The sequence below is a fragment of the Tamandua tetradactyla genome, chromosome 2 (assembly GCF_023851605.1).
Source record: "Tamandua tetradactyla isolate mTamTet1 chromosome 2, mTamTet1.pri, whole genome shotgun sequence".
Lineage (NCBI taxonomy): Eukaryota > Metazoa > Chordata > Mammalia > Pilosa > Myrmecophagidae > Tamandua > Tamandua tetradactyla.
Genome location: NC_135328.1, coordinates 95,520,804 through 95,546,369, shown reverse-complemented (window position 1 = coordinate 95,546,369; position 25,566 = coordinate 95,520,804). Strand labels below are relative to the sequence as shown.

The 25,566-nt window shown below is 39.3% G+C and overlaps 1 protein-coding gene across 2 annotated transcripts in view; it reads left to right on the top strand.

The window, feature by feature from the left end:
* The window catches only part of VLDLR (very low density lipoprotein receptor), a 33,297-nt gene extending 24,882 nt beyond the window's left edge, over positions 1-8,415 (top strand). The window contains exons 12-19 of one of the 2 annotated variants that reach the window (XM_077148313.1): positions 643-761; positions 1,352-1,491; positions 1,798-1,939; positions 2,773-2,919; positions 3,821-3,904; positions 4,275-4,355; positions 5,162-5,331; positions 6,181-8,415. In XM_077148313.1, coding sequence (XP_077004428.1) covers positions 643-761; positions 1,352-1,491; positions 1,798-1,939; positions 2,773-2,919; positions 3,821-3,904; positions 4,275-4,355; positions 5,162-5,331; positions 6,181-6,216 — 919 coding nt within the window. In that variant the 3' untranslated portion in view covers positions 6,217-8,415. The remainder of the gene's footprint in view (positions 1-642; positions 762-1,351; positions 1,492-1,797; positions 1,940-2,772; positions 2,920-3,820; positions 3,905-4,274; positions 4,356-5,161; positions 5,332-6,180) is intronic. The other variant, XM_077148314.1, reaches the window with a different exon arrangement.
* Positions 8,416-25,566: the final 17,151 nt, after the last annotated feature.

The following is a 25,566-nucleotide window of genomic DNA, read 5'->3' as shown; positions in this document are numbered from 1 at the left end:
CCAAAAGCCATGTCTGAACTCGTACGCCTACCCTGCTCTGCATGAGGGGCTGTGAATTTTTGTCTGACTGCTTTGTCAGGTTATGCTCTAGATGCTCCAACCTAAACATTTGCATGAATTGTGGGAATGATGTAACTGCAGTGCCTCAAGACGTTCGTATAGAAGTGGAAATTGCTTGGAAGTTCACTTGAAATAAATGTCCCTTTTAAAGAAACATTTCACAGAGGGAATCCCCTAAATTGCCACTAAGTTACCTGAAAAGGCAGTTTAGGGAGTTGACAAAAGCTGTAGTAATCCCAATTGGCCCCATGAACCCATATTAGAACATAATCGTCTGGCTCCTACAATCAAACCTAAAGATTATTAATTTTTCACTCCTCTGGAAGCCTTGGCCTTTTCCAAAGGAAATACTTGGGGATAAAATTGAAGTATCATGCTTTAATAGAGTAACATAGTTCATAATGAGTCTATAGATTCTTAGCCTTAAGATTTGTTTACAGAGACCGTAATTAAGACCTTGTTGCTATTTGCTCTAGGGAATTAAACCCTTGAATTTCTCCTTCAGTCTTTGAGCTGTTGTTCAACCTACAACTCTATTTCTTCTCAACCACTGAGGCTTATTTCTGATCTCATCCTTCCCAGCTTTGTCTATTGGTCAGACTGGGGTGAACCAGCTAAAATAGAGAAAGCAGGAATGAATGGATTTGATAGACGGCCACTGGTGACAGTGGACATTCAATGGCCTAATGGAATTACACTTGGTATGTATTTTCTTCCTTCCATGACTATGTTCAACTGTCTTCATAACATTTTAACTTATCCCCATTGTTAGCTGACAACTCACATGGTTCCTTCTGGAGCAGGAGGTTTAGATGAGAGGTCCTGAGTGAGACAATAGAAATGGTGGACTTGCAATATCACATTCTCCATAGCTCCTAGCTTTGTTGACTATTTGAACCTAATATGTGACATGAATTTAGTGAATCTTGGGCTTTGGGGAGTCTCATAATAAATACTTCTGGCACAGATACCATGGCATGTCTTGACTCTCAGGCTCTTCATAGTTTTATTGTGGCTTACCAGAAGAGAAAACAAAACACTAGCCTCTTTTAACGCTTTCTGTAATGCGATTAATATTTCTTAAGTCTGTTACTTTGAGAATCTTGGGTGCCTTCTTAGCCCCCAAAATGAACATGGCTGTGGATTCTACTTGCAGAGATTTGGGGGACCTCATTTAAGAACCTCAACTTGCAGCAGGAGCCATGAACCTAGACTATTACATTCCTTAGTATTTTAAATGTAAGCCAGAACAGTCATGTCTTATTATACAATGACATTTTTTCCTACCTAGACCTTATAAAAAGCCGCCTCTATTGGCTTGATTCCAAGTTGCACATGTTATCCAGTGTGGACTTAAATGGCCAAGACCGGAGGATAGTACTAAAGTCTCTGGAGTTCCTAGCTCATCCTCTCGCACTAACGATATTTGAGGTAAGACATGTTTCTACATCTAAGCCTGTACCTTTTAGTACTGTAGCACTATGGGGAGAAAGAACAGGCAAAAGGACAAGGGCAAAGGAGCATGACTTGAGAAACTCCTTTCACTTACAAGCTGGTACCAATTAAGTACTAATTCCTCAAAGCACTTTAAGAAACCTGAACTTGCTTCTCTTACGGTTTTACATCTAAAGTCCCAGACCAGCATTAAATAAATTTGATCCAGAAAACAATGACCACCTTACATATTGCCTTGTGTTAATCCTAGGTATTCATGCTAATTTGGAAGTTCTGTTTTAGGATCGCGTCTACTGGATAGATGGGGAAAATGAAGCAGTCTATGGTGCCAATAAATTCACTGGATCAGAGCTGGCTACTCTAGTTAACAATCTTAATGATGCCCAAGACATCATTGTGTATCACGAGCTTGTTCAGCCTTTAGGTAAGGTGGAAGAGCACATCCTCAATGGCTACTTTAAGGGCAGCAGCAGGACTCAGACCTGTAGGGTGTCAGTAGCTCTTTAGAAACTCAACTCTCTCTAAATGGAACTTTGCCCTTTTATAACCCCTCTCAAACATGGTTTCTGGTATATTCTATTTCTGGGTTCCTAGTAAAATGGCTTCAAAACTTTAGCACGCCTCTTTCTCCCAACCCTCAGTGCCATACACTGTCTTCCATATCCCTTTGGTCCTCATTCCCACTTACTAAGACTATTGCAGTAACCACCAAAGTAGCTTTTGTGCCACCAACTTTCCCTACCTTCACCATCACTATGTATCTTATGTAGGATGGTGTAGATCCTCAAAACACTTCTGGTCATATCAGTCTCCTGCTCAAAACACTTGGCTGGTACTATCTAATTAACTCCCTCAAAGCTCCCTGCACCTGGGCTCCCTTCTACTTTGTGGGAACAAGACAAAGCCAGGAGAACATGCTTGGTCTCCTTTCTCTGAGCCTTCACTCTAAGCCCTGGACCAATTAGTAAGTACTCGTCTTAGTTTATCACCTCCCTTCCCCCACCCATCTGTTTAAGACAACTTGGATTCTACCTCCAAGAAGTCTGTTTGGTTCAGTGGTGTTCTTACAGTAAACTGCCTATAGCCTATGCTTATTCCTCATTGGTGATAGTTTAAACCTTGGATAGATGAAGCAGAGAATTTCAGGCTTCTCAAAGAGAAGGACTCCAGCATCCAGGACAGGGTTTTGTGTATACTAAGCACTAAAATACCTACCTATTTAAAGGACTTTTTTTTTGCTTGTTTTTGGATGACTAGGTAAAAATTGGTGTGAAGAAGACATGGAGAATGGAGGATGTGACTATCTATGCCTGCCAGCTCCGCAGATTAACGATCACTCTCCAAAATATACCTGTTCCTGTCCCAATGGGTATAATCTAAAGCAAAATGGCCGGGAGTGCCAAAGTAAGGCTTTTTGCTTTTCAACCATAAGCAGGGCATAAAGCGGGCAATGCAACAATGCACTAGTCTGGTTTGAAAGAATTCCATTTTAACTAACTCTTAGAATTAGATTTGAGAACATATCTATTATAGTTGCATGCCAGGTGCTCATGTCATTACCTAAAACTGACTTTTAACTCATTTCAACATTAGTTGAGTTTATAGGTAACTAAAGTGTTAACCAGCTGCTTACTAATTTGTACCAGTTAGTCCCATAACTGTCCCCAGCTAGCCAAATGGCGGATAATTAAACATGTCTTACATTTTCTTGAAAGTGGGAGGAATGAATTATGCTTAAAGGAAGGCAATGGGTTGGTAGGTCTTCTGTGAGTCTTAAACTCACAGTTAAACCAAACTTGCATTTTAGTCTCCTGATCTTAGCTTTAGATTAAGTGGCAAATTAAACTCACATGTTGTGAGCACAGAACTCCTACTGGAGGTTTTTATTAGCTTAATGCTGCCTCACTTCAAGGACTGGCTTAGTTTACTGAGAAAATAGTTGCAAGACTGTCTGGCAGTAGTTAAAAGTGGTATGCCCATTAATTTAATCTGTTTTTCAGAGCATTTCTTGTTAACTTCCAAGAGCCTTGGTCATTGTTTAGAGGGGTCATTAAGAGTGTCTCTGCATCTTTGTGAATTGCCCAATTTCAAAAGCTGACTCAAGTCTCAAGTATCTTGCCTTCTGTTTTTGCGTGAAGACTGCCGCTTCTCTCAATTGTAACATATCAGCCATGCATTTTAGTTCAGCAGTGACTTGTCTGTTTCAAATGGTGTTGAAAGAACCTCCTATTGCATGGCTTGTCTGGACTCAACAGCTAGCCACTCTGGAACCTTATTAACCAGGTTCTTGGTTTTTATAATTCAGGTGCTTCAACTACTGTGACTTACAGGGAGACAAAAGATACCAACACAACAGAAATATCACCAGCTAGTGGACTAGTTCCTGGAGGTATTGGGTTCAGTACTGCAAACTGTTAATCTCAACTAACAGCCACACTTTTTGTATCTATCGCTTAAATTAATGCAGCTTTTAACTACTAGTTCTGCCCATGAATGGTAACACATATTTAAGCTCCAAAGACTTAGAACCTACAAATCCTAGCCTGACTGATTGATTAGGGTTTCTGTTCAAGAACTGTTAGGGAAATGGCTATTTATAGCACATGACTCTCAAATACTTCTAGGCTAGAGGTGCTCCTGGCATACAATTATAGTAGATACTAAACATCGATAATAGACATAAAGTTGATGCAACTCTACCTGCATATCTAAGTCTGAATTCAGATCATTCTAAACTGATTCCTTTTATTCCCCCATAGAGATCAATGTGACCGCGGCAGTATCGGAAGTCAGTGTTCCTCCAAAAGGGACATCTGCTGCCTGGGCCATCCTTCCTCTCTGTAAGTAGGATTCCCCACACATCTGGATCCTGTCAACTTCTTAAATACCAAATGATATACCCTTCTGAATGTTCTCATGGCCCTTTGTGCTCTCATAGCACTTGTGACTCTACATGACATTTCCCCCTTCTCCATGTGGGACACTGGGAAAGAGCCTGTCCCTTTCTTTTCACTGGCATCTTTGGCACAGGGACTGGCTGTTATAAATGTTCAGTTATTATGTGAAAGGTGATTACGGCTTTCTACTTTGAAGTTTTAGCCTGGCTTATCCCCTTTTATAATAAATCCCTTAAGTACAGAGTACTGTTTTGTTCTCCTTTGAAATATATGTAAGGCTTCATACAGAGTAGATACAAATGCTTACAGGTTTTCTTGAAGAGTTGAAGATAAAGTAAAAATAGTTAAGAATTCTCAAACCCAGGGAAAAGAATTCCTTAACCTGTTATTGGACATGTGAATTCAAAGGTAATTTACTGTAATGGTCTCTTTGTCCTAAATTACTAAAAACTTAGCTAACACACCAGGATCACCTGAAGTGCTCTCCAGAAGGTTCTGCAGTTCTACTTTAGTAGGCCAGGGTGGGGCCCAGCTATGTGCACTTGACCTGGGTGAAAGTGGCTGGTCCAGCAGTAGTCCATAGGATAATATTTAACCACTGGTCTGAACATGTTTGCAGATGCTGGCCCATATATATTCTAACTTCTAGTCATCCCAGCTTCATAAAACATGAATCTTTTATTAATGTCAGTTATCATGGATTCTATTCTGAAACTAGACCTTGCTGAGTCGCCTCTAACTTGTTTCAGTGCTCTTGGCGATGGCAGCAGTAGGTGGCTACTTGATGTGGCGGAATTGGCAACACAAGAACATGAAAAGCATGAACTTTGACAATCCTGTGTACTTGAAGACCACTGAGGAGGACCTCTCAATAGACATTGGCAGACACAGTGCTTCTGTCGGACACACTTACCCAGCAGTAAGTCAACTTTGTGACTTTTCACACAATGAGGTGAGACTGGAATGGAGACCACTAACTTGAACTGGGCTGTCTGGGCTACGAAGAGCCATTAGGGTTATTAAGTCACCAAAAACTTCATCCAGGAAGTAAGTCAGTCTGTTGCTAAGCATTTGACCAATACCAAATGGCAAGTTAGGTCAACTTAAGTTGATCATTATACTATTTGGAATATTTTGGTTATAGAAACTATATGTAAATCTTTGCATTAACCAGGTAGCTCCTTGCTGAACTGTTAAATCAGCTATTTACTGGATACTTAAAGGTAAATTAGAATGTCATATGTAGAGGAATTGGCTTAAAAGTCAGTGTAGTAGGCAAGATTCACTTAGCCTAAATTACTAAATGTGTTATGTAGGAAGGTATATCCTATCTTATCTACAGCTAGGTTGTCTTTCACCAGTATCATTGATCACTTGTTCTTCCTATGAAATCCAAATGGAATATTTGGCTTTCATTTTGGAAACAGGCAAAGCAGAATGAGTGTTGACTCTCAAGGTCTCTGATGAAATGTAGAACAGTGACCAGTTCATGGCATACCTTTGTCTTTTCACATATTTCTTTGGGTCTTAAGATCATTAAATAGAACAGGCAGAATCAATCACATTATTTCCTCACTCTAGCAAATAGGTACCGTTGAACTCAACTTGCATGCATGAGTGATATAATCCAATTCTGTTTGTTTCTGACTTCTCTTCCAAGCACATTTGGTCTTTGAAAGCCAACTCAAAAACAAGGTACTTTTTAGGAACTGGAATTGTCACTAGTGAGTGTTCATCAAGCTCATTCCATACGTCTTCTTTTCTACAGATATCAATTGTAAGCACAGATGATGATCTGGCTTGACTTCTGAGATTTCTCGACCTTCGAGATCTAAGTCAATAAATCCACACTTTGGAAGGGTAACCACGCCAGCAGCTGAAGTCTTTTTCTTCCTCCAGTCTGGAAGAACATCAAGAAATCTTTGCGTGGATCAAGCTTGTGTACTTGACCGTTTTTATATTACTTTTGTAAATATTCCTGTCCACATTCTACTTCAGCTTTGGATGTGGTTACCAAGTATCTGTAACCCTTGAATTTCTATACAGTATTGCCACCTCTGGCCAAATATGCACTTTCCCTAGAAAGCCATATTCCAGCAATGAAACTTGTGCTATAGTGTATACCACCTGTACATACAGTGTATAGGCCACCTGTAAATATCCCAGAGAACAATCACTATTCTTAAGCACTTTGAAAATATTTCTATGTAAATTATTGTAAACTTTTTCAATGGTGGGACAATGGCAATAGGATAAAACGGGTTACTAAGATGAAATTGCCAAAAAATTTGTAAACTAATTTTGTACGTATGAATGAAATCTTTGACCTCAATGGAGGTTTACAAAGACTGAGTGTTCAAACTACTGTACGTTTTTTTCAAGTGCTAAAAAAATTAAACCAAGCAGCTTAACCATGGTTTGTGCCTATTCGTCTAGGATAAACTCCTGTAAACAGCCTGAGTAGCATCAAGTGTTCTAACTAAATCTGTGAGCTATAGATCTTGATGTTGTAGACTAAGCCCATAAATGGGTGAGTTTCTCTTATAACTGAGAGCTAAAGAACAAGGTACCATTTAACACTTGCTCCCCAAATATTTCTTACAGCTAGCTTACTCTGTACCTAGAACTCCTCTTGCTTAGAGGTGAGTTTCTTTTCTCATTGTCTTGTTTCATAATCCAGAAACATGTGCTAAGATTTCTATGAGTCCTGCTTCTACATACTTAAATATCCTGTTTTTTCTTGTCATATCATTATAGATCAGTCTATAACAAGTGCCTTGTAAGGCATGAGAAGGACTTACTTCCCATAAAATTCTAGACAGACTTACCACGAATATTATCAGGAAGGGAAGTGAGTAGTGTCATTCTTAAACAATCTAAGGCAGCAATCCCAGGACCAGAAGCATCAGCATCACTTGGGAATTTGTTAGAAATGAAAATACTCAGGCCCCACCCTAGACTCCATGGAATCAGAAACTCTGGGGGCAGGACCCAAGGATCTGTTTTTACAAATCCTTCATGTGATTCTGACATAAACTAAGGTTCAAAACCACTGTTCAAATGTGAGTTCATGGAGAATATAGTTGTAATAGCTCCTAATTCAGATACTGTTTTTGGCCTGCCTGGCTTAGGATTCTTCCTGTAAGCAATTTCTGAAGCTTTTCGTATAAAGAACAGACAAGGAATATCGGTAAAAGGAAAAAATAACATAAGGGTTTAGTGAGTTCTTCGTCAGTTTGGCCAGACTTCTCTCTAAAGTATCAGGATGCCAGGGAGCAAAGGAAGATACAAGGCTTGAAATACTAGAAAGATGCTCAGAGTCCAAAATGAGGTGAAGAGTCCACTGCAAAGGTACAGCAATTCCTCTTGAGTATTAAATGACCAGTACAGTGGCAAAAGGGAAGAGAGCTTCTTTTGAGTAGCTAAATGGGTTGGTGGATAAGTCATCTTCCACTTGAATTTGGACTATAAGGCAGTTGGAAGTAGATCAATAATCCTAAATGAGGAGGGAAGTTGTTTCTGCTGTGTTCAGTGGATGTGCCCTTGTGATTTCGGTCCAGTGAATTACAGTGAAAAGATAGGTGAGGAACTTTTGTGTTTAGGATGGTGGTCAAGCATATGGAAGGAAAAGGCTGTAATAATTAAGGTAGGCTTGTCTGCTGTGTACCTCTTCCTTTTTCAACAAACAAGTTGTCATCCTGAACAAGATGTCATCTGCTGACATGGGGTGGCTGACTTGCCTATTTGGTAAGTAGGTGAACATCAATCACATCTAAACTCTGCAGGTCATTTTGTTTGGTGCTTTGACCCTGCTGTGGTACAAGACTATTTATTGATTTTTTTAAATTGAAATAATACAAAATTACCTTCCAGGAAGCTTAACAATACCATCTCTTCACCCCCACCCTGCTTCCCCAAAACAGGAATAATAGAGTGTTAATCAGCAATAAAACCTGAAGTCATACTTTTTCAGGACAAAAATAAAGCTTTCTCTGTCATCTTCCCTTGGATGTCAGTCTCTAGTGTGTTCCTTTTAGATTCAGGGTCCAACTTCCAACCTTCAAACAGTCTGAATCCTCTAGTTCTTTTACCTTGTTCCCCACAAATAAGCAGCCACACCACAGACAAATTCTAATTTAAGAGGTTCAAATTCATTAAAGAAATGAAGACAATAGGTATTTCTATTGAGATAAAAATAGTTACATGGCTAGACTGCAAGTCAATTCAGCATGTGATACTAGTTTATGAGGGACCAGAGCTATGGGTCTTAGGTTCCAAACAAGAACTTGGGGAATCCTATGTGAAATGTATTGGCATAACTTTGCTGTGTCTAGAGTTTAATGTAAGGCATGAGAATAATTAAGAGGTAAAACATGAAGCTTATCTAACACTAAAGGAGGGGGGTTGGAGTTAAATGAGCTTGTCATATGAAGTGACTGAAAGTGAGTCTTCCAGAGGCTTTAGGAAATACTATAAAAAATGTGTTGATAGATGAATTAACAAGTCAGTAGCCTCTGACAGAAATCCAACCAAGTCCCTGGGTCCAAATTTTCTAAGTGGCCTTTGTAAGCTATCTGGGTTATTAAGGAATAGTCCCAGCTCAACTAATAACCTTAAAATACCATTTTAGCTACTTTAAAGCAATGGTATCATTTCAAAGTCTATGGTGTTCCATTCCTGATGAACACAAAGCCCAAAAACTGAAGCTTCAACTTTGGCACTTGCTTCTGTTCCTTTTATCTTTTCAAGTCAAATCATCTTCCTCAGAAATGAGAAGAAGGCAGGTTTCAAATAGCAAAATAACAGAACACATCAGTTAAGAACACTGGAAACAGTAGACTTACCTAAATTCTACCTTCTGACTTCCCTCACCCCCAACCAAAAGGTTCTGGTGGAGTTCGCTCTTGAATCATGTAGTCTAACTGGAGTCATTTCTTAGAATTCATCCCAAGGGAAATCTTATCTAGAGAAGCGGTTTATTATTTTAAGCCCAAGCAAAAGCTAAATTCCTAACTTAGTCATAGGGAAATTTGCAAAAGGCTTGTTTGCTATGATAACTTAAAACAAAAGCTAAATTCCTAACTTAGTCATAGGGAAGTTTTACTATGATAACTTAGGTCCAAGAATGAAGAATGCTACCTGCTAATCTTGATCCCTGTAGTGTAGCCCTGTGGTCCCGTAATCAAGTGTCCAGCCTGACTCTTTGGGAAAGTTGAAAAATGTATGGCCATGTTTCACTCATATCCTGGACCTAAATTTTGGAAGTTCAGAAAAACATAGAAGTAGAAGAAGTCTGAAGGTATCTTGTTTCCAAAAATTGGGAGGATGAATTAGAAAGTGAAACAAGACATTGTTTTGGACTTAGTTCTCTCAAATCAAGTGTGGAGACTCTCCAGCTCAAAATAGCTTCACGGGAAGGATGCTCAGCCTTCTCCACACATATCTCATTCACGTCTACCTTCATTCATGAAAAGCTGAATGTGAGTTGGCAGTGAGCTCCTGTATGTGAAGTCTGGGGATCCATAGATAAACTATTATGAAACTGATTGCAAGATGGCAGAGTAGGGAACTCCAGGAATCAGTTCGTCCTCCAAAGCAGCTAGTAAACAGCCAGAAACTGTCTGAAACAACTTTTCGGGGTTCCAGGGACCAGAATATGTACAGCACCCAGGGAAGAGTGGAAGGAAGAGACTGATAAACTGATGAAGATCTGTAGTAGAGCTCTCCATGCTGTGGAGGCTGGTGCCCATTCCCTACTCTTGCTACAGGATGCCTCAGAATCCAATCCCTGGCTAGAAATAAAAATCATCTTTCCCAAGAAGTTGGCGTGGGGGAGGGGGTGTGTGTGAAGCGAGCTAGGAATGACCCAATACTGATCATGACTTTTATTTAGTGAACTCACATCGGTGAGTCCAGCTCTGAGGGCAGCTGTAGTTACAACCTGCCCAGGACTAAAATGCAGCCAGCAGCCTCTGTTCCAATCCCGTCTCCTGCAGGGGTAGAAGTGGAGGCAATTTAGAGACACAGTGCTTCTTGGGGCTTCAGGGAACAGTTTGCTGAAGCGTGCCATCTGCTGGGAAGGCCAGGAAAGCACAGTTTCCAGACACTGTCACAGAGAAGTTCAGCATCCTTCTGGGTCTCCTCCCCAGAACACTTTGGAACCAGTCTATACCCCCTCCATAGGCCCCTGGCCCTGCTGTGGTTGGGAAATACTGACTTGGGGAAGTTCTTGCTGGGATGACCCTCCTACCTTTCACCTGCCCTACAGGTGAGAGCAGCTAGAGAGAAGGAAAGGAGCATTTTAAAACTACAGAGGCAAATCAAAACAAACAGAAAAGATCAACATTCCTGGAGAAGGAATGGGGAAAGGAAGCTTTCTTCTGGGGGTAAAACAATAGCACAAATAGTGCACTCTCATAAATTGTAGTGTATATATCCAGGACAAGAATCAGATGAATAAGAGCTGGAAAAATCTTAAACACAAGCTATTCTGCAGGTTGAAAATAAGTTGAGCCAAGTGTCAAAAAAGATCCAGCGCAAAGCCAATCAACAAGAAAACACTAGGCAGGAGAGGCAAACTGACCTCCAGAGTAAACTCATCAAGAAAATCAGATGCCTAGATACCAGAAAAAATTACAAGCCGTACTGAGAAGCAGGAAGATACGCCCCAGTGATAGGAACAAATTAAAATTCAGAGAAAGCACAGAGTTTGGAACTAATTGAAGAAGTTCAAACAGATCTCCTAAATCAATTCAAGGAGTTGAAGGAAAATATGGCTAAAGAGACAAAGGATATTAAGAAGACAGTGGGTAACTACAAAGAAGAATTTGAGAATATAAAAAAGAAACAAAACAAATGATGGGAACAAAAGACAGAATAGAAGAGTTTAAAAATATACTAGAGGCATTTAACAGCAGATTTGAAGAAAGCACCAAAGCTAGAAATCAGGACATTTAAATCTTACAGACAGAAGAACAGATGCAGAAAAGAATGGAAAAAAATTGAGCAAGGTCTCAGGGATGTGAATGACAGCACAAAGCACTCAAACATATGTGTCATAGGGTATTCCAGAAAAAGAAGTGAGAAGGGGCAGAAAGAATATTTAAGGAAATAATGGCCCCAAATTTCCCAATACTTATGAAGGATATAAATATACATGTTCAAGAAGAGCAACATACTCCAAACAGAATAAATCATGATTTATTTGTCAAATGCCAGAATGTCAAATGCCAAAGATGAGAGAAACCTGAAAGCAACAAGAGAAAAGTGATTTGTCACACACAAGGGAAACACAATAAGGATAAGTACTGATTTCTCATCAGAAACCATGGAAGTGAGATGGCAGTAGCATGATATATTTGAGATGCTGAAAGAGAAAAACTGCCAGCCCCAAATTCTTTATCCAGCAAATCTATCCTTCAAAAATGAGGGAGAGTTTAAAATATTCACAAACAGAAACTAAGAGAGTTTGTCAACAAAATGCCTGCTTTATAAGAAATACTAAAAGGACTTTTGCAGGCTGAAAGGAAAAGATAGGAGAGAGAGGTTTAGAGGATAGTGTAGAAATGGAGATTATCAGTAAGGGAAACTAAAAGGAGGTGGGAGTCAAATAAGATATGGCATATAAAAACCACAGGATAAAATGGTTGAAGTAAGTACTGCCTTTATAATAATATCACTGAATGTTGACAGATTAAACTTCCCAGTCAAAAGACACAGATTGGCAGAATGGATAAAACAGGATGATCTGGCTATATGCCTACGTTTACAGACTCACCCTAAACCCAAGGACACAAATAGGGTGAAAGGGAAAAGTTGGAACAGATAGTCCACACAAACAGTAACCAGACATCACCTGGGGTAGATATGCTATATCAAACAAAATATACTTTAAATGCAACAATATTATTAGACAAAGAAGGAGGGTATATATGAATAAAAGGGCAATCCACTAAGGAGAAAGAGCAATCATAAATATTTATGTACCTAAGGAGGGTGCCCAAATATATATGAGGCCAACTCTGGCAACACTGAAGGGAGAAACAGATGACTCTACAATAGTTGGGGGATTTTAATACACCACTCTCATCAATAGATAGCCCATCTAGACAGAGGATCAATGAGGAAACAGAGAACTGAGTAATATAAATGAACTAGGCCTAACAGACATATACAAAAGAGCAGGACATATGTTTTTCTCAAGTGTTCATGGATCATTCTCCAGGATAGACTACATGTTGGGTAACAAAACAAGTCTCAAATTTAAAGAGAGTGCAAATTCCCTGATAATAATGAACAAAGTTGGAAATCAGTAACAGGCAGAGAACTGGAAAATCCACAAATATATGGAAATTCAATTACACACCCAAACAATTGGTGGGTCAAAGAAGAAATTACAAGAGAAATCAGTATACACCTTGAGATGAAGACAATGAGAACACAACTCAACAAAAACTGTCAGGATGCAGCAAAGGCAGTGGTGAGGGGAAATTTTATAACCCTACAGGCCTACAGTAAAAAAAGAAGAGAAAGCTAAAATCAAAGACCTAACTACATACCTAAGGGAACTAGAAAAAGAAGAACAAACTAACACCAAAGCAATCAGAAGGAAAGAAATAACAAAGATTAGAGCAGAAATCAATGAAATTGAAAATTTGAAAAATAAAACCAAAAGTTTGTTCTTTGAAACTATCAATAAAATTGACAAAAAAAAAAATAGAGAGAGAGAGAGAGAAGGTGCAAATAAAATAATAAATGGGGGGGGGCATTAATACTGATCCACAGAAATAAAAAGGATTGGAAGAGGTGACTACAAACAATTTAGATTAAATGCACAAATTCCTAGAAATACATGAACTGACACTGTCTAAAAGAAATAAAAACCCTCAACAGACCTATTACAAGTAATGAAATGGAGTAAGTCATCAAAAACTTTCCAAGAATAAAAAGTCCAGGATCAAATGGCTTCACAGGTGAGCTTTACTAGTCATACCAGGAAGAGTTACTGCCAATAATGCTCAAATTCTTCCAAAAAAATGAAGAGTTGGGAAAATTACCTAAATCATTCTATGAAGCCAATATCACCTTAATATCAAAGTCAAATAAAGATATTAGCAAGAAAAGAAAATTATAGACCAATGTCTCTAATGAATATAAATGCAAAAATCCTCAACAAAATATTTGCAACTGAATTCAATAGCACATTTAAAAAATTATACACCATGATCAAGTGGGTATACAACGGTGTATATGATGGTAGCTCAACACAAGAAAATCAATTAATATAATACAACACATTGACAAATTAAAAGGGAAAAACCACATGATCATCTCAATTGATGGAGAAAAGTCATCTGACAAAATCCAGCATTCATTCTTGACTAAAACACTTCAGAAGATAAGAACAGAAGGAAACTTTGTCAACATAATAAAGGGTATATATGAAAATCCCATGGCTTATATCATACTCAAGGGTGAAAGACTGAAAGCTTTCTCTCTAAGATCTGTAACAAGACATGGATGCCCACTGTCACCACTGTTATTTAACATCATACTAAAAGTTCTAGTTAGAGCAGTTAGGCAAGAAAAAGAAATAAAAGGCATCCAGATTGAAAAGGAAGTAAAACTTTTATTTGCAGATGACATGATCCTATATAAAGAAAGTCCTGAAAAATCTACAACAAAGCTACCAGAGCATATAAACAAGTTCAGCCAAACGGTGGGATATAAGATCAACACACACACACACAAAAAATTCAGCAGTGTTTCTATATACCAGTAAGTAATGAGCAACCTCCAGATGAAATCAAGGAAAAATTCTATTTATAATAGCAACTAAAAGAATCAAATATCTAGGAAAGAATTTAACCATTTAACCAAGGATGTAATTGTCTTATACACAGAAAACTACAAAGCATTGCTAAAAGAAATGAAAGAAGACCTAAATAAATGGAAGAACATTCTGTGTTCATGGATTGGAAGACAATATTATTAAGATGTCAGTTCTACCCTGATTTACAAATTCAGTGCAATCCCAATCAAAATTCTACATCCTACTTTGCAGAAATGGAAAAGCCAATCTTCAAATTTATTTGGAAGGGCAAAGGGCCCCAAGGAACTAAAAGCATCTTGGAAAAAGAAGAACAAAGTTGGAGAACTCCCATTTCCTGACTTTAAGGCATATTACAAATCTACAGTTGTCAAAACATCTTGGTACTGGCATAAAGATAAACATATTGATCAGTGAAACTGAATTGAGAGTTCAGAAAAAGACCTTCACTAACATGGTTAATTGATTTTTCACAAGGCTGTCAAATCCACTCAGTTGGAATGGAGCAGTCTCTTCACAAATGGTGCTGGAAGAACTGGATATCCATGTGCAAATGAATGACAGAGGACCCCGTCTCACACCTTATACAAAAAGTAACTCAAAATGGATCAAAGACCCAAGTTTAAGGGCCAGGACCGTAAAACTCCTAGAAGAGCATGTAGGGAAGCATTGTGGTAGGCAATGTTTTCTTAGACTTTACACCCAAAGCACAAGCAACAAAAGAGAAATTAGATAAATGGGACCTCCTTAAAATTAAATACTTTTGTGCTTCAAAGGAAGCATCTTTGTCAAAAAAGTGAAAAGGCAGCCTACTCAATGGGAGAAAATATTTGGAAACCTCAAATCCATCGAGCAATGAATGGGTAAACAAAATGTGGTATATACATCCAATGGAGTATTAGTCAGCTGTAGGAAGGAATGAAGTCCTGATGCATGAAACAACATGGATAAACCTTGAGGCCGTACATTGAATGAAATAAGCCAGACAAAAAAGGATATTGTATGATCTCACTAACATGAACTAATTATAAGAAGGAAACTCACAGAGTTAGAATCTAGAATATAGGTTACCAGGAGATAGAATGGGGGTAGAGAATGGGAAGCTGATGCTTAATTTGTGCACAGTTGTTAATTAGGTTGATTGTAAATATTTGGAAATGGATAGAGGTGATGGTAGCACATGGTAATGAGTATAATTATCAGTGCTGAATTACATGTATGAATGTGATTGAAAGGAGAAGTTGAAGGTCATGTACGCCACTAGAAAGAAAGCTAGAAGATAAAACACCTGGACTGTATAACAAGTGAAACCTGCTGTGGAAGTACAAATATTTTTTAAAAGTAAAATAAAATCAGTGCAAAACTAACAGGAGAAAAGCAAATTGGAGACTGCTGGGATCACCTGATGTTAAGACCACTGTGGTCATAGACTAAGAAAGAGATTGATGATGGTGGCTGGAGTGTTTTGATCAAATTCTGAGTGAGATTAATGGAAAAATGACCAAAAGGGGAGACTGTTGAGTAAAATAAGTTAGTTGACTGCCTTGGCAGTGGTGGAGCAACCACCTTTCTGAGAAGTGACAGGAACTTTGGTTAAAAGTTGAAAATTAAGTGGGGCTTTCCAAAAAATGGAACATTCCTTGCAAAAGTTGCAATTTAAGCAATAATTGGAAATAAGCTGGTTTCTGCCCAGTAGAGATAACCTATCAGAAACAGACAGCATGCTATAATAGCCAATTTATGCTCATTCCCCACTTTGTAAAATCCTCCTTAATAATATGGAATTTTAATGTCAACCAATTATTTGTAACTTCCCTTTTGGAAATCCCCTTATAGGCTTTATAAGTTAATGTAACTCCTAACTATTTGAGACCCTTACTTCAATTTGAGATCTTTCCCTTCAAACAATTTATCTTTCAATAAACCAACTATATTGATTTTTTTTTAAAGAAAGAAACTGATTACAGCAGTGCTCCATCTCTCTGTGTTATCTTTGGAACCTTATTTAGCATTTTTGAGCCGTCTTCATCTGAGAAATAAGAACAAAGTGGGACCACTGACTCACACTTCCTTTGTAAATAAGGCAAGAATAAGACAGGTTGAGGACAGCGAGTTCAGGCTCTGCAGGTTATCCTGTGGCATGCCAAAAGGGATTTTTTTCCCCCACTATGCTTCAGGAGAAAGACTGGTGGTAAGGTGGTTCTGTTTGGAAACAGGAGGCAATGCTGACAGTAGTCTTGCACATGATATCAGGGGGACGTTACTAATCCCCTCAATAAAATGGAGATGATAGAGCTGTCTTGCAGGGACGTACTAAGGATTAAGTAAGAACGCATCTGAGTACCGAAAGCCATTGATTGCACACTTTGGATGGACTGTATGGTATGTGAATGAAACGGTTTTAAAAAATGCACCTGAGAAGTTCAACACAATGTCTGGCATTTCATATGTGCAAAACATACATGTCTGCTAAATATCATTATCAAGGATAGGCCTGTTCCTATTTACTGTAACACAGTTTAAGAACTTACCAGGAAAAGTTAGGGTACTTTACTCATTGTTGAGTGTGACCTGCATTAGGTTCTGTCCCAAGTCTTCCACACTTTATCAGTCTAATGAGATCTAAGTCTGAAATGTAGGCACTGTTACCAACTTTGTATAGTTAAAAAAGGGTTTAAAGGATTAAGTCTGAACCCTAGAAAACTAGCAGGTTTGTTTCTGCCTCAGTCTTTTAACTTTACTTTCTAGGAGACACAAACAAATATTTAGGAACCAGCAAGGACTTTGGATGGCAGCCAAAACACTCTAACATTGCCTTAAGTTCTCATCATGTGCTTAATATTGTGCTAAATAATTCCACTCATGTATTTTTTTAATCTTTACAACAACCCTAATAGGTAAGTATTATTTCTATCTTATATGTGGCAACTGAGGCTACAAACAACATGTGATTCCAAATCTTATGTGCCCAAAAAAAGGAGGCAGTCTATGTAAAGATTAAGTTGGATGTCCCTTAACATATGGGCTTGCTGAGTCCCATTTAGTGCTGACTAAGACCTTTCGGCAATTTCTCAGTTGCTTCAGATGCCCATTATGGCCAGATTCCAACATGCCAGTGTGCAGGGAGTATAACGCTAGAATTATTATATCAGATCAGTACAGAATAACTTATTTTATCTATGTGTCAGGACTGCAAGCAGCTAGAAGTTCCAGAATTATTTTTCCTTGGTCATTCATGTAAAGTAGAAGTATCTTATTGGAGTGCAAAGCAAAAGATAAAGATTCCCTAAAGGAAGGTACTGTCAGGAGACATCATTCCTCTAGGTAAGGAGGAATATTGAAGGAAACAAGCTGTTACACCATGTAACTTAAGTTTTAAGGCCCTCACAGGGAAAGACAAGCCCAAGAAGGTAGAAAGAACCATGACTTGTGTCAACTAAGCGATGATGCTGTAACTCCAAGACTGGAGCTTAGGTATTCTGGGATCTACCCCTGAGACCTGGGTATTTTCTCAGTTTATCCACATGCATAGGACATGGGGCAATGGAGGGGAAGGGCAGAGAATTCTTTGAACAAGAAGACTAGCTTTAACAAAACTCCATTGCCCTTTCATAAAGGTTACTTTATACTAAAACGGATTAAAGAGCCTGAAAGCCTCAGGAGTCCAGTGCATACAACCAAATTATCATACTCAGGATCTTCAGAACTCTGAAGGCACATGTTAGAATGCATCCACTCCAGCTGCCCTGCAGATAAACATTTTTCTTTTACTAATGAACTGTAATTGAACTTAAATAAAAGTTTATATTTGAGATAATTATAAGCCTTTCCTTTTTGTAGAGAACTTTTATAAAAGCATTTATTCAAATCTCTCATTTTCTCAACTGAATCACTGATGGAGGCTCAGTCACCTCTGTGGGGTAAACAACTCGGCTGCAGAAAACATGAGAGATGATTCCTTCTTTGCCACACGAAGCCATTAGTGCCTCACCAGAGGCAGCTGATGCTTCACCAGCTCAAGCTCCCTTTCTCTTCCCCTCCCCTCCCGTGAAAGAAACAGATGTCAGAGCTGCTACAACCAAGGAATGTTAGTCCAGGGCTTCCTCCTTGTGGGTAGTTGAGAGGAGGCAATACCTGGCTGAAGGGAGGATACCTCAGGGTGGCAGAACTAGACTGGCCTTGATGAGCAAGAAAAATCACTTTCCTACTTTCCCTTTTCAGCACTTAAGCAGTAAGCATTGAAATTCAGCTATGGGAAGGCTGAAGTTTTATGAGTCTAAATATTCCATCAGAAGTTTTTCTATGCAATGTCACTCAATTGCTTGAATTATATGAGGTGCTAAATCTTGAAATTGATTCAGGGGTTCTAAAAGAGTAGTGGGAGGAAACAAGTAAATGGAGGGAAAGAGAAGCTACCATACCCACACACATACACACACACACACACACAGAGAGAGAGAGAGAGAGAGAGAGAGAGAGAGAGACCTTTAAAAACTCAACAGGGAGGCCTTTATAAATAGTGAGAAGTTGAATAAATACCAGCTTTGCAGAGGCAGAGATATAAGATGGGCTGTGTTCTCCTTCACTGGTCCTAGGTAAGTTGCTTACTATCCAGGCTTCTGTCCTCTAAGGCTCACACCTATCTACCTTCATAGGACCCTTATAGTAGAAGCGACACATATAAAGAGATTTGCTCAAATGACACCTGCCCAGTAATCACGATTCATTAAAAAAAATAATAATAACGTTAAAAGCCTTTACTTGTGTCCATTTTGGGATCTGATTTTGATCTGTGCTCTTGTATTAAAATCCCATTTGCATGTTCTAAGAAATGATCATCATGATGAATATACAACTATGTGATGATATTGTGAGTTATTGATTATATATCAAGAATGGAATGATCATACAGTAAGAATGTTTGTGTTTGTATGTTGTTATGTTTAATAAAGAAAAATCCCATTTGCAAGCTCCCCTTCTTTGATCTCCCCTTGAAATGCTAACATTTGGCAATCTTTTTTATTCATACACACACAAAAAGAATCAAGATTAGTTGTCCTGTACCTACTAACTGTGAAGAAACCCTTCTACGTGTGACCGAAAGTTGATTACAAAGCAGAAGCGACTGGTTTAAGTTCACCATCGTATAGCGAGATCTGGTTAATGCTGGCATAAGAAGACAGGCTAAAAGCAGTACTGCTCAAGAAGGCAAGGTTACACTCTCTGGATTTTGAGTGCTTAGCGAATAAGCTTGGCCCCTAATCTAGGAAATATAGAATGCTAAATATCAGGTCTGAACATAACTAATACTGTAGTTTCCAATTCAGACGCATTTCTTGCCTACTCCCTGATTGAGGGCAGAGAGTAAGCTCAGACCCTTACTCTTTGTCTAAGTTTTCTTAAATTCACCCATACACATGTGACATTTCCTCAGGATTAAGTTCTTCAAAGCTGAAAGTAAATTTGCCTTTTGACCTAATCTCAAACAAATAGCCTTGTGGTTTCCCGAGAAGAACCTATAAATGCTTGAGGATAACTTTAGATAGCAGCAGGTATTTCACTTTAGGCCTCAGGAAAGGGGACTGTTACAGTGACCATTTCTAAAAGTTCTGGACGACTTTATAGTTGGAACATCCCAGATGGGACATCAGGAGAAAACTGCAAATAAGTTTCGAAATTTTAACCAAATTGTGGAAGGATACATGGACCAACCAAACACACACCTACACACACACAACACGCTCACATGCTTTGTCTCTACTTCATTCATTTTTTTCCAATTTTCTGGATTCTGGGGAGCCAGTAGAGGAAAAGAACAAAGTTCTACTCTCCTTGGTGCCCATTCTAGCTGAGAGTCAGACACAAAGCAGACATTTAATATGTCAGGCAGTGATAAGAGCTGTGAAGTAAAACAAGACAAGGTAAAAGGATAGATGACAGAATGTCTTCCTTAGATGAAGTGGTGCAGGTAGGCTCTGAGGAAATGGCTTTAGCCGAGAACCTTGAGGAAGCATGGGGGTGAGCCCACGGAGCGAGCACAAAGGCACGAGTCCTGTGGCAGAAGCCTGCTTGATTCACCTAAGGAAAACCAAGAAATCCAGGTAGCTGGAAGTGGCCAAGGCAGAGTGGGAAGAGATGACCAAAGTAGAGGCTCTGAGGGCCGTGGCCAGGACTCAGGATTTTCTTTCAAGTGATGCAATGACTTTAGAAAGCTTGGGGCAGGAGAGTGATGTGCGAATTTTCAAGGGTCACTGGGGCTGCTCTGTTGTGAATAGACTGCAGGGACTCAAGGGTTAAAGCAGGGAGACAGGTTTGGAGCCTCTGACAGGAAGGTGGCAGTGGCTTGGGCTGGACTGGTGGGGATGAAAGAAACTACTTCATGTCTGGTCTGCAAATGAGGGGGGTGCATGTACAGGCTGCCTTACTGGGGTGAAGAATGTGTCGTGTTAGATGGTCCCCTTGTCCAGGAAGATCTCACCTGACCTGGTCCTATCTCACCTGTGCTCTCTGCCTGCTGGACAACAGCTTGGCACTGGCTGGGCAGGGCTGACACACACACAGCTCCGGCATTGTTGGAAAACTCAGCTAGGCTGCATGAAAGTTGGGAGGAAAGTCAGGCTTCTCCCTAACCACAGAAGTTAGAATCTATAAGAAAAGAATCTAGAGTATAAACCTCAGTGCGCAAAAGTATAAGAACTTAAACCATTCAATGTGTGGCTTTTACTGCCCTTCAGGTAAAGCCATTCCTTGTAGGCATTTTTAGCAGGGTACATTTTATATGGAGTTCTGTATTTTAAGCCCTTAAGCAGCATCCTTGGGAGGCATTTTTTTTAATGGATGGTGAAATTTGTTGTTAATTTAATGGCTTTAGACAAGGTCTAGCACCCTCCATCTATCCAAATGCTATATAACTTCCCTGTTACCTATTCCTTGAAGGTATTGAGGAATGATCAAAACTACTTTCCTGAACAAATTTTAGAACTAGTATTTCTGAGTGTAAAGGGTCCCAAGGTCACTGAGTCTGGTACCTGTTTGATAGAGAGAGTACCAAGCCTGGAGAAGCAGGAAGTGCCTATAATTACCCAGAAAGGAGATTCTATTTATCAGGCAGTGCTGTAAGTCACGCACAGAATAAGTTACCCTCATAATATACCTATAAATTCAACACTAGCTTGCTAACTTTTAGCATTAAAAAAAAAACAAGAAAGGGGCAGGCCATGGTATCTCAGCAGGCAGAGTTCTCTCCTGCCATGTTGGAGACCCGGGTTCAATTCCCAGCACCTGCCCAAGCAAAAAGAAAACAAGAAAGACTGTTTGGAAAACAAAGACCCTAAGACTCAAAATTTGAAGAATATAATTTTTAATGTGTTAAAGAAAGAAGTAAGGAAGGTCTCTGAAGGGCATCCTCACATGTCAAATTAGGAGTCAAATACTGACAAACTGCTTATGAAACAGAAAACAGCCTCTTCCTAAATATTCTCTCCAGCATCTGTTTCCATCCAGGAAAGAGCCAACTTCCTACATTTTGAGATCCAGTGACCTCCATAAAGGAGTCCGCTGAGAAGTTAGCCTACGTGTCACTCTCCTCACTTCTCCCACCAAAGCAGACATGGTGTTCCCGGCATTCTGAGAACTGGCTCCATTATGACACAGATAAGATTTCAGTAGGCTTAATTAGCATGCCACTTCACCAAAAGCAGCACACTAGTTTGTATACAATCTCAAGAGTTTGCAGACAGACAATGAAATTGGGGTGGAAACAATTATTTTAAACCAAAAGTAACTGTGACTTCTTCAGGAAGGCTGGGAATGACCCTGGGAAAGGAAATTTCGACATTGCTATGACAGAAGGAAAATCTTCGGGCATGCAAAGGGAGGTCCCAAGCCAGGCTTGGGGAACGGACTACAGAGACTTGAGCTGCTCTGTGCTCTAGGAAGAGATGATGGGGTCAGGGGTGGGGAAATCGCCATGAAGTAACAAGGGGAAGAAGGCAGAGCCATATGGTGTACAGTGGAAGTGTGATGTGCAGTTGGAGGTTGCTTACATTTTCTGTACTATAAACCCTTCCACTGCCCCAGTCCTTCAGTCAAGTCTGCAGCACATGCCAACACTTGTATGAGAGCCTTATGATAAAAATCTCAGAAAGGAGCCCTAGATCTGGGTTGATACAGGATCAGAACAGGGAAAGGACTTGCAGAATGCTGCAAGAGCTCAGACCCAGATTGCAGAGGCACCCCAGGACCCTTAGAACTCCTTAGCTTGGAAAATGGACTTTCTAGAGGTGAAAGGCAAATTCAAGCCAGTATTACCTGGTGCTTAAAGGATAGTGTGGTTCCAAAGGATCTTTGGGTTATGCTCACAAATTATTAAATGTATTACATGGTTCTAGTAGCTTTTAAGTGACATATACTCAGCACTTTCCTAGTCAGTGTACAAAAATTTTTATAGCAATGGCTTATAGGAACTTGGACTATCTCAAACTATGGACTCATCTTTCCAAAATACAATACAACCGTATTACTTCCTATCTGAGAGGACTTCTTGTTACCTACAGAATGAAGGCTCACATTTAAGACCTCTGTGACTTGATCCTTGTCTCCCACAATTCTTCAGCCTACGGTTGATGCTCTATTTACCCTCAACTGTTTGTGATCCCCATCCAGCCCTCGAAATCCCTGAGACACACACACTCTCGCAGCCTCCTCTTACATAATGCTGTGCCTTTGCTTGCACTCTTCCCTCTGCCTAGAATATCCTTCCCAATTTTCCTCACCTGGCTCTTACCGTTCTTATCAGGCTTGGCTCAGATATCACCTCCTCCAGGGAGCCTTCCCTGATGCCCTAATTTGGGTGATGTGTCTCTTGTCCCTTGTAAACAGTCTATAATAACATGCATAACACTATATTGAGATGGTATCTTTATATGTGAATCTCCCTGACTGACTGAAACACAAGTTTCCTTAAGAATTAAGTCTTGGTAATCTTTTGCCCCCAGTACTTGGCACAAAGTTGGGCACTTTCAAAGTGCTCAAATGCTCTTTGTTAAACTAAATGCACCCCATGAATGCAAGCAATAGGTTATTTTACAAATAATCTGTTACATACCAGAGCCAAGGCCTCCTATCAAGAGGGTAATTGCCCTCTGAAAGATGTTCCCTTGAGAGGTTTTTTGCCTGTTGTAATGATGTCCTAATGCCTCAGATAAGTTGGAAGCCCTTTCATAGGGAAAGTACAGCTGTCTTTTGCATTCACAACATTATAGCAAATCTCTAACCTTGAGGGTAGACTTACTATTTTGTGACAGCAAAAGTCATTGACCATTCTGTCAGTGAATCTCATGGCCCATCACACTGGGAATGTATTTTGAGACACCTTGGAGCAATCCTAATGAAAAACTCCTGCAGAACATACTTAGAGCCAATGCTGTCATCTTTGAAATAAACATATAACCAGCCAAGAGGATTGCATTGAATGGGGTAATACTTATTGACATAACTATATATCAATTGCACTATTTAGAAAGTCATTCTATAACTTAATAGTCCTACCTGTTACCTCATGATACAAAAAAATTCTGGGTATTTTTGTGTTTCAAGTTGATGTGCCAACTAAGTACCTTAATTAGGTAAGGCTACAGAAGGGCTGTAACCCACAAGCTCCCCTGCCTGTGTTCTTACCCCAGTTATTAGGGTGTTGTATGTCAACAGTAATCCAAGTAACATTTACCAAGCATCTACTTTATGTGCAAGAGGGTTCTGGGTACACTGAAACAAACAGATGATTGAGATAAAATCTCTGTCATATATAACAATTAAGTAACAAAGCAAAGCTGTGCTCAGTGATTACCAAATGAATGTGGCAGGCAAACAGTAAGCTCTCTGAGAGCATAAAAAATGGAGAAATGTTAGAGCTGGGATAAACAGAAAAGCCTTGAAGGGGAGAAGGAATTGTTTTTGTGTTCACCAGAACAACGGTCCTAAAGAACTGACTCCTCTTTAAAAGTCTGATGAAACCAATAGATTCTCCCAGAAAATTTACATGCCAAATTTTGCATTTAATTTTGCATTTAATTTCGGGGATTCCTGCATCTCCTGACATTTATCTATGTGTTATAAAGTTGTCCATACCCCAGGTTAGAAATCTCTGATTTATACAATTAAATAAATTCACATTGTCTATGGATGTCTCCTTTTCCCTAAGGCCCTATATTTAGGATCTCTGAGACACCATCACAATAGTGGTATTAGCAAACAGAATTAATACCTATTTAAGGGCAAACATAATAGACTTTTTTCTATGGAACTGTAACATGTGGAGCTTATTTACAAAATACTCTGTGCTCCAGGGGTATAAAATTGGTTTGCTCTGTCTTATTATCAGGTGTGTATATTTTGAGTCCTTTGCACACTAGAAATCACTTAATCACCATGTCCATATTTTGACTCTGGAGAGTGGTTGTGCCATTGTGGTAAAAGCATGACAGTCAGAGTCAAGAAATGTGAGTTCCACTCTTAGTTGTTTCCCCTGATTTGTTTTATGAGACTGGAAACTTATCTTCCACTACTAAGTCATAGTTTCTTCATCTAAAAAATAAGTCCATGATAAATTTTTTTTAGTTGCATCACATGACTGCTATGAGGGCCAGACGGGATAACAGGTGTGTTGTGTCCAAATGTAATCTATTTTTTTCAAATCTATTTGAACAAAATATATTTGCCATTTGTAAGTTCACTTCTCACGGACAAGTTTTATTTAAGTTCGACCTCCAAGCTTTTATTTTACAAAATAAGTCACCAGGCAAAATGTTCTGTGTTTACAATAATGCCACCCATACTGACCATGCCAAGCCATCCACACTAACGCCAAGTGAAAGCACTTTCCTAATCCTTTGACGTTGTCTGTGCCTCCCCTCCCTACAAGGCTTTATTACATTAAAAGGTGTGTTTACGTAACTAATACATAGGCCTTGTTTGAGTTGCAGAACAGGCTGAAAGATGCCCTCATAAAGCATATTTGGGGAAATATTTTATGAACCAAAAAGAATTGATAAAATACATGCATCTAGTTACTTTTGCAGTTTGAGTTACTAAGATTTTTGGTTGGCACTGACCTATTTTATCCCAGGAGCTGATGCAATAAAGTGAAATTCATTGAGAGTGGCCATTGCAATCAGATGGATCAAATTGCAATATTGTTCTTAAAATAATAAACAGTATAGAAGGAAATACATCCAGAACAGGAGATTGTGCTTATTGAAAATGACAAATCTCTAGTGGTATGAGGTAACAGTGACTTTGCAGAACTGAGTTATGACAAGTCCCTCA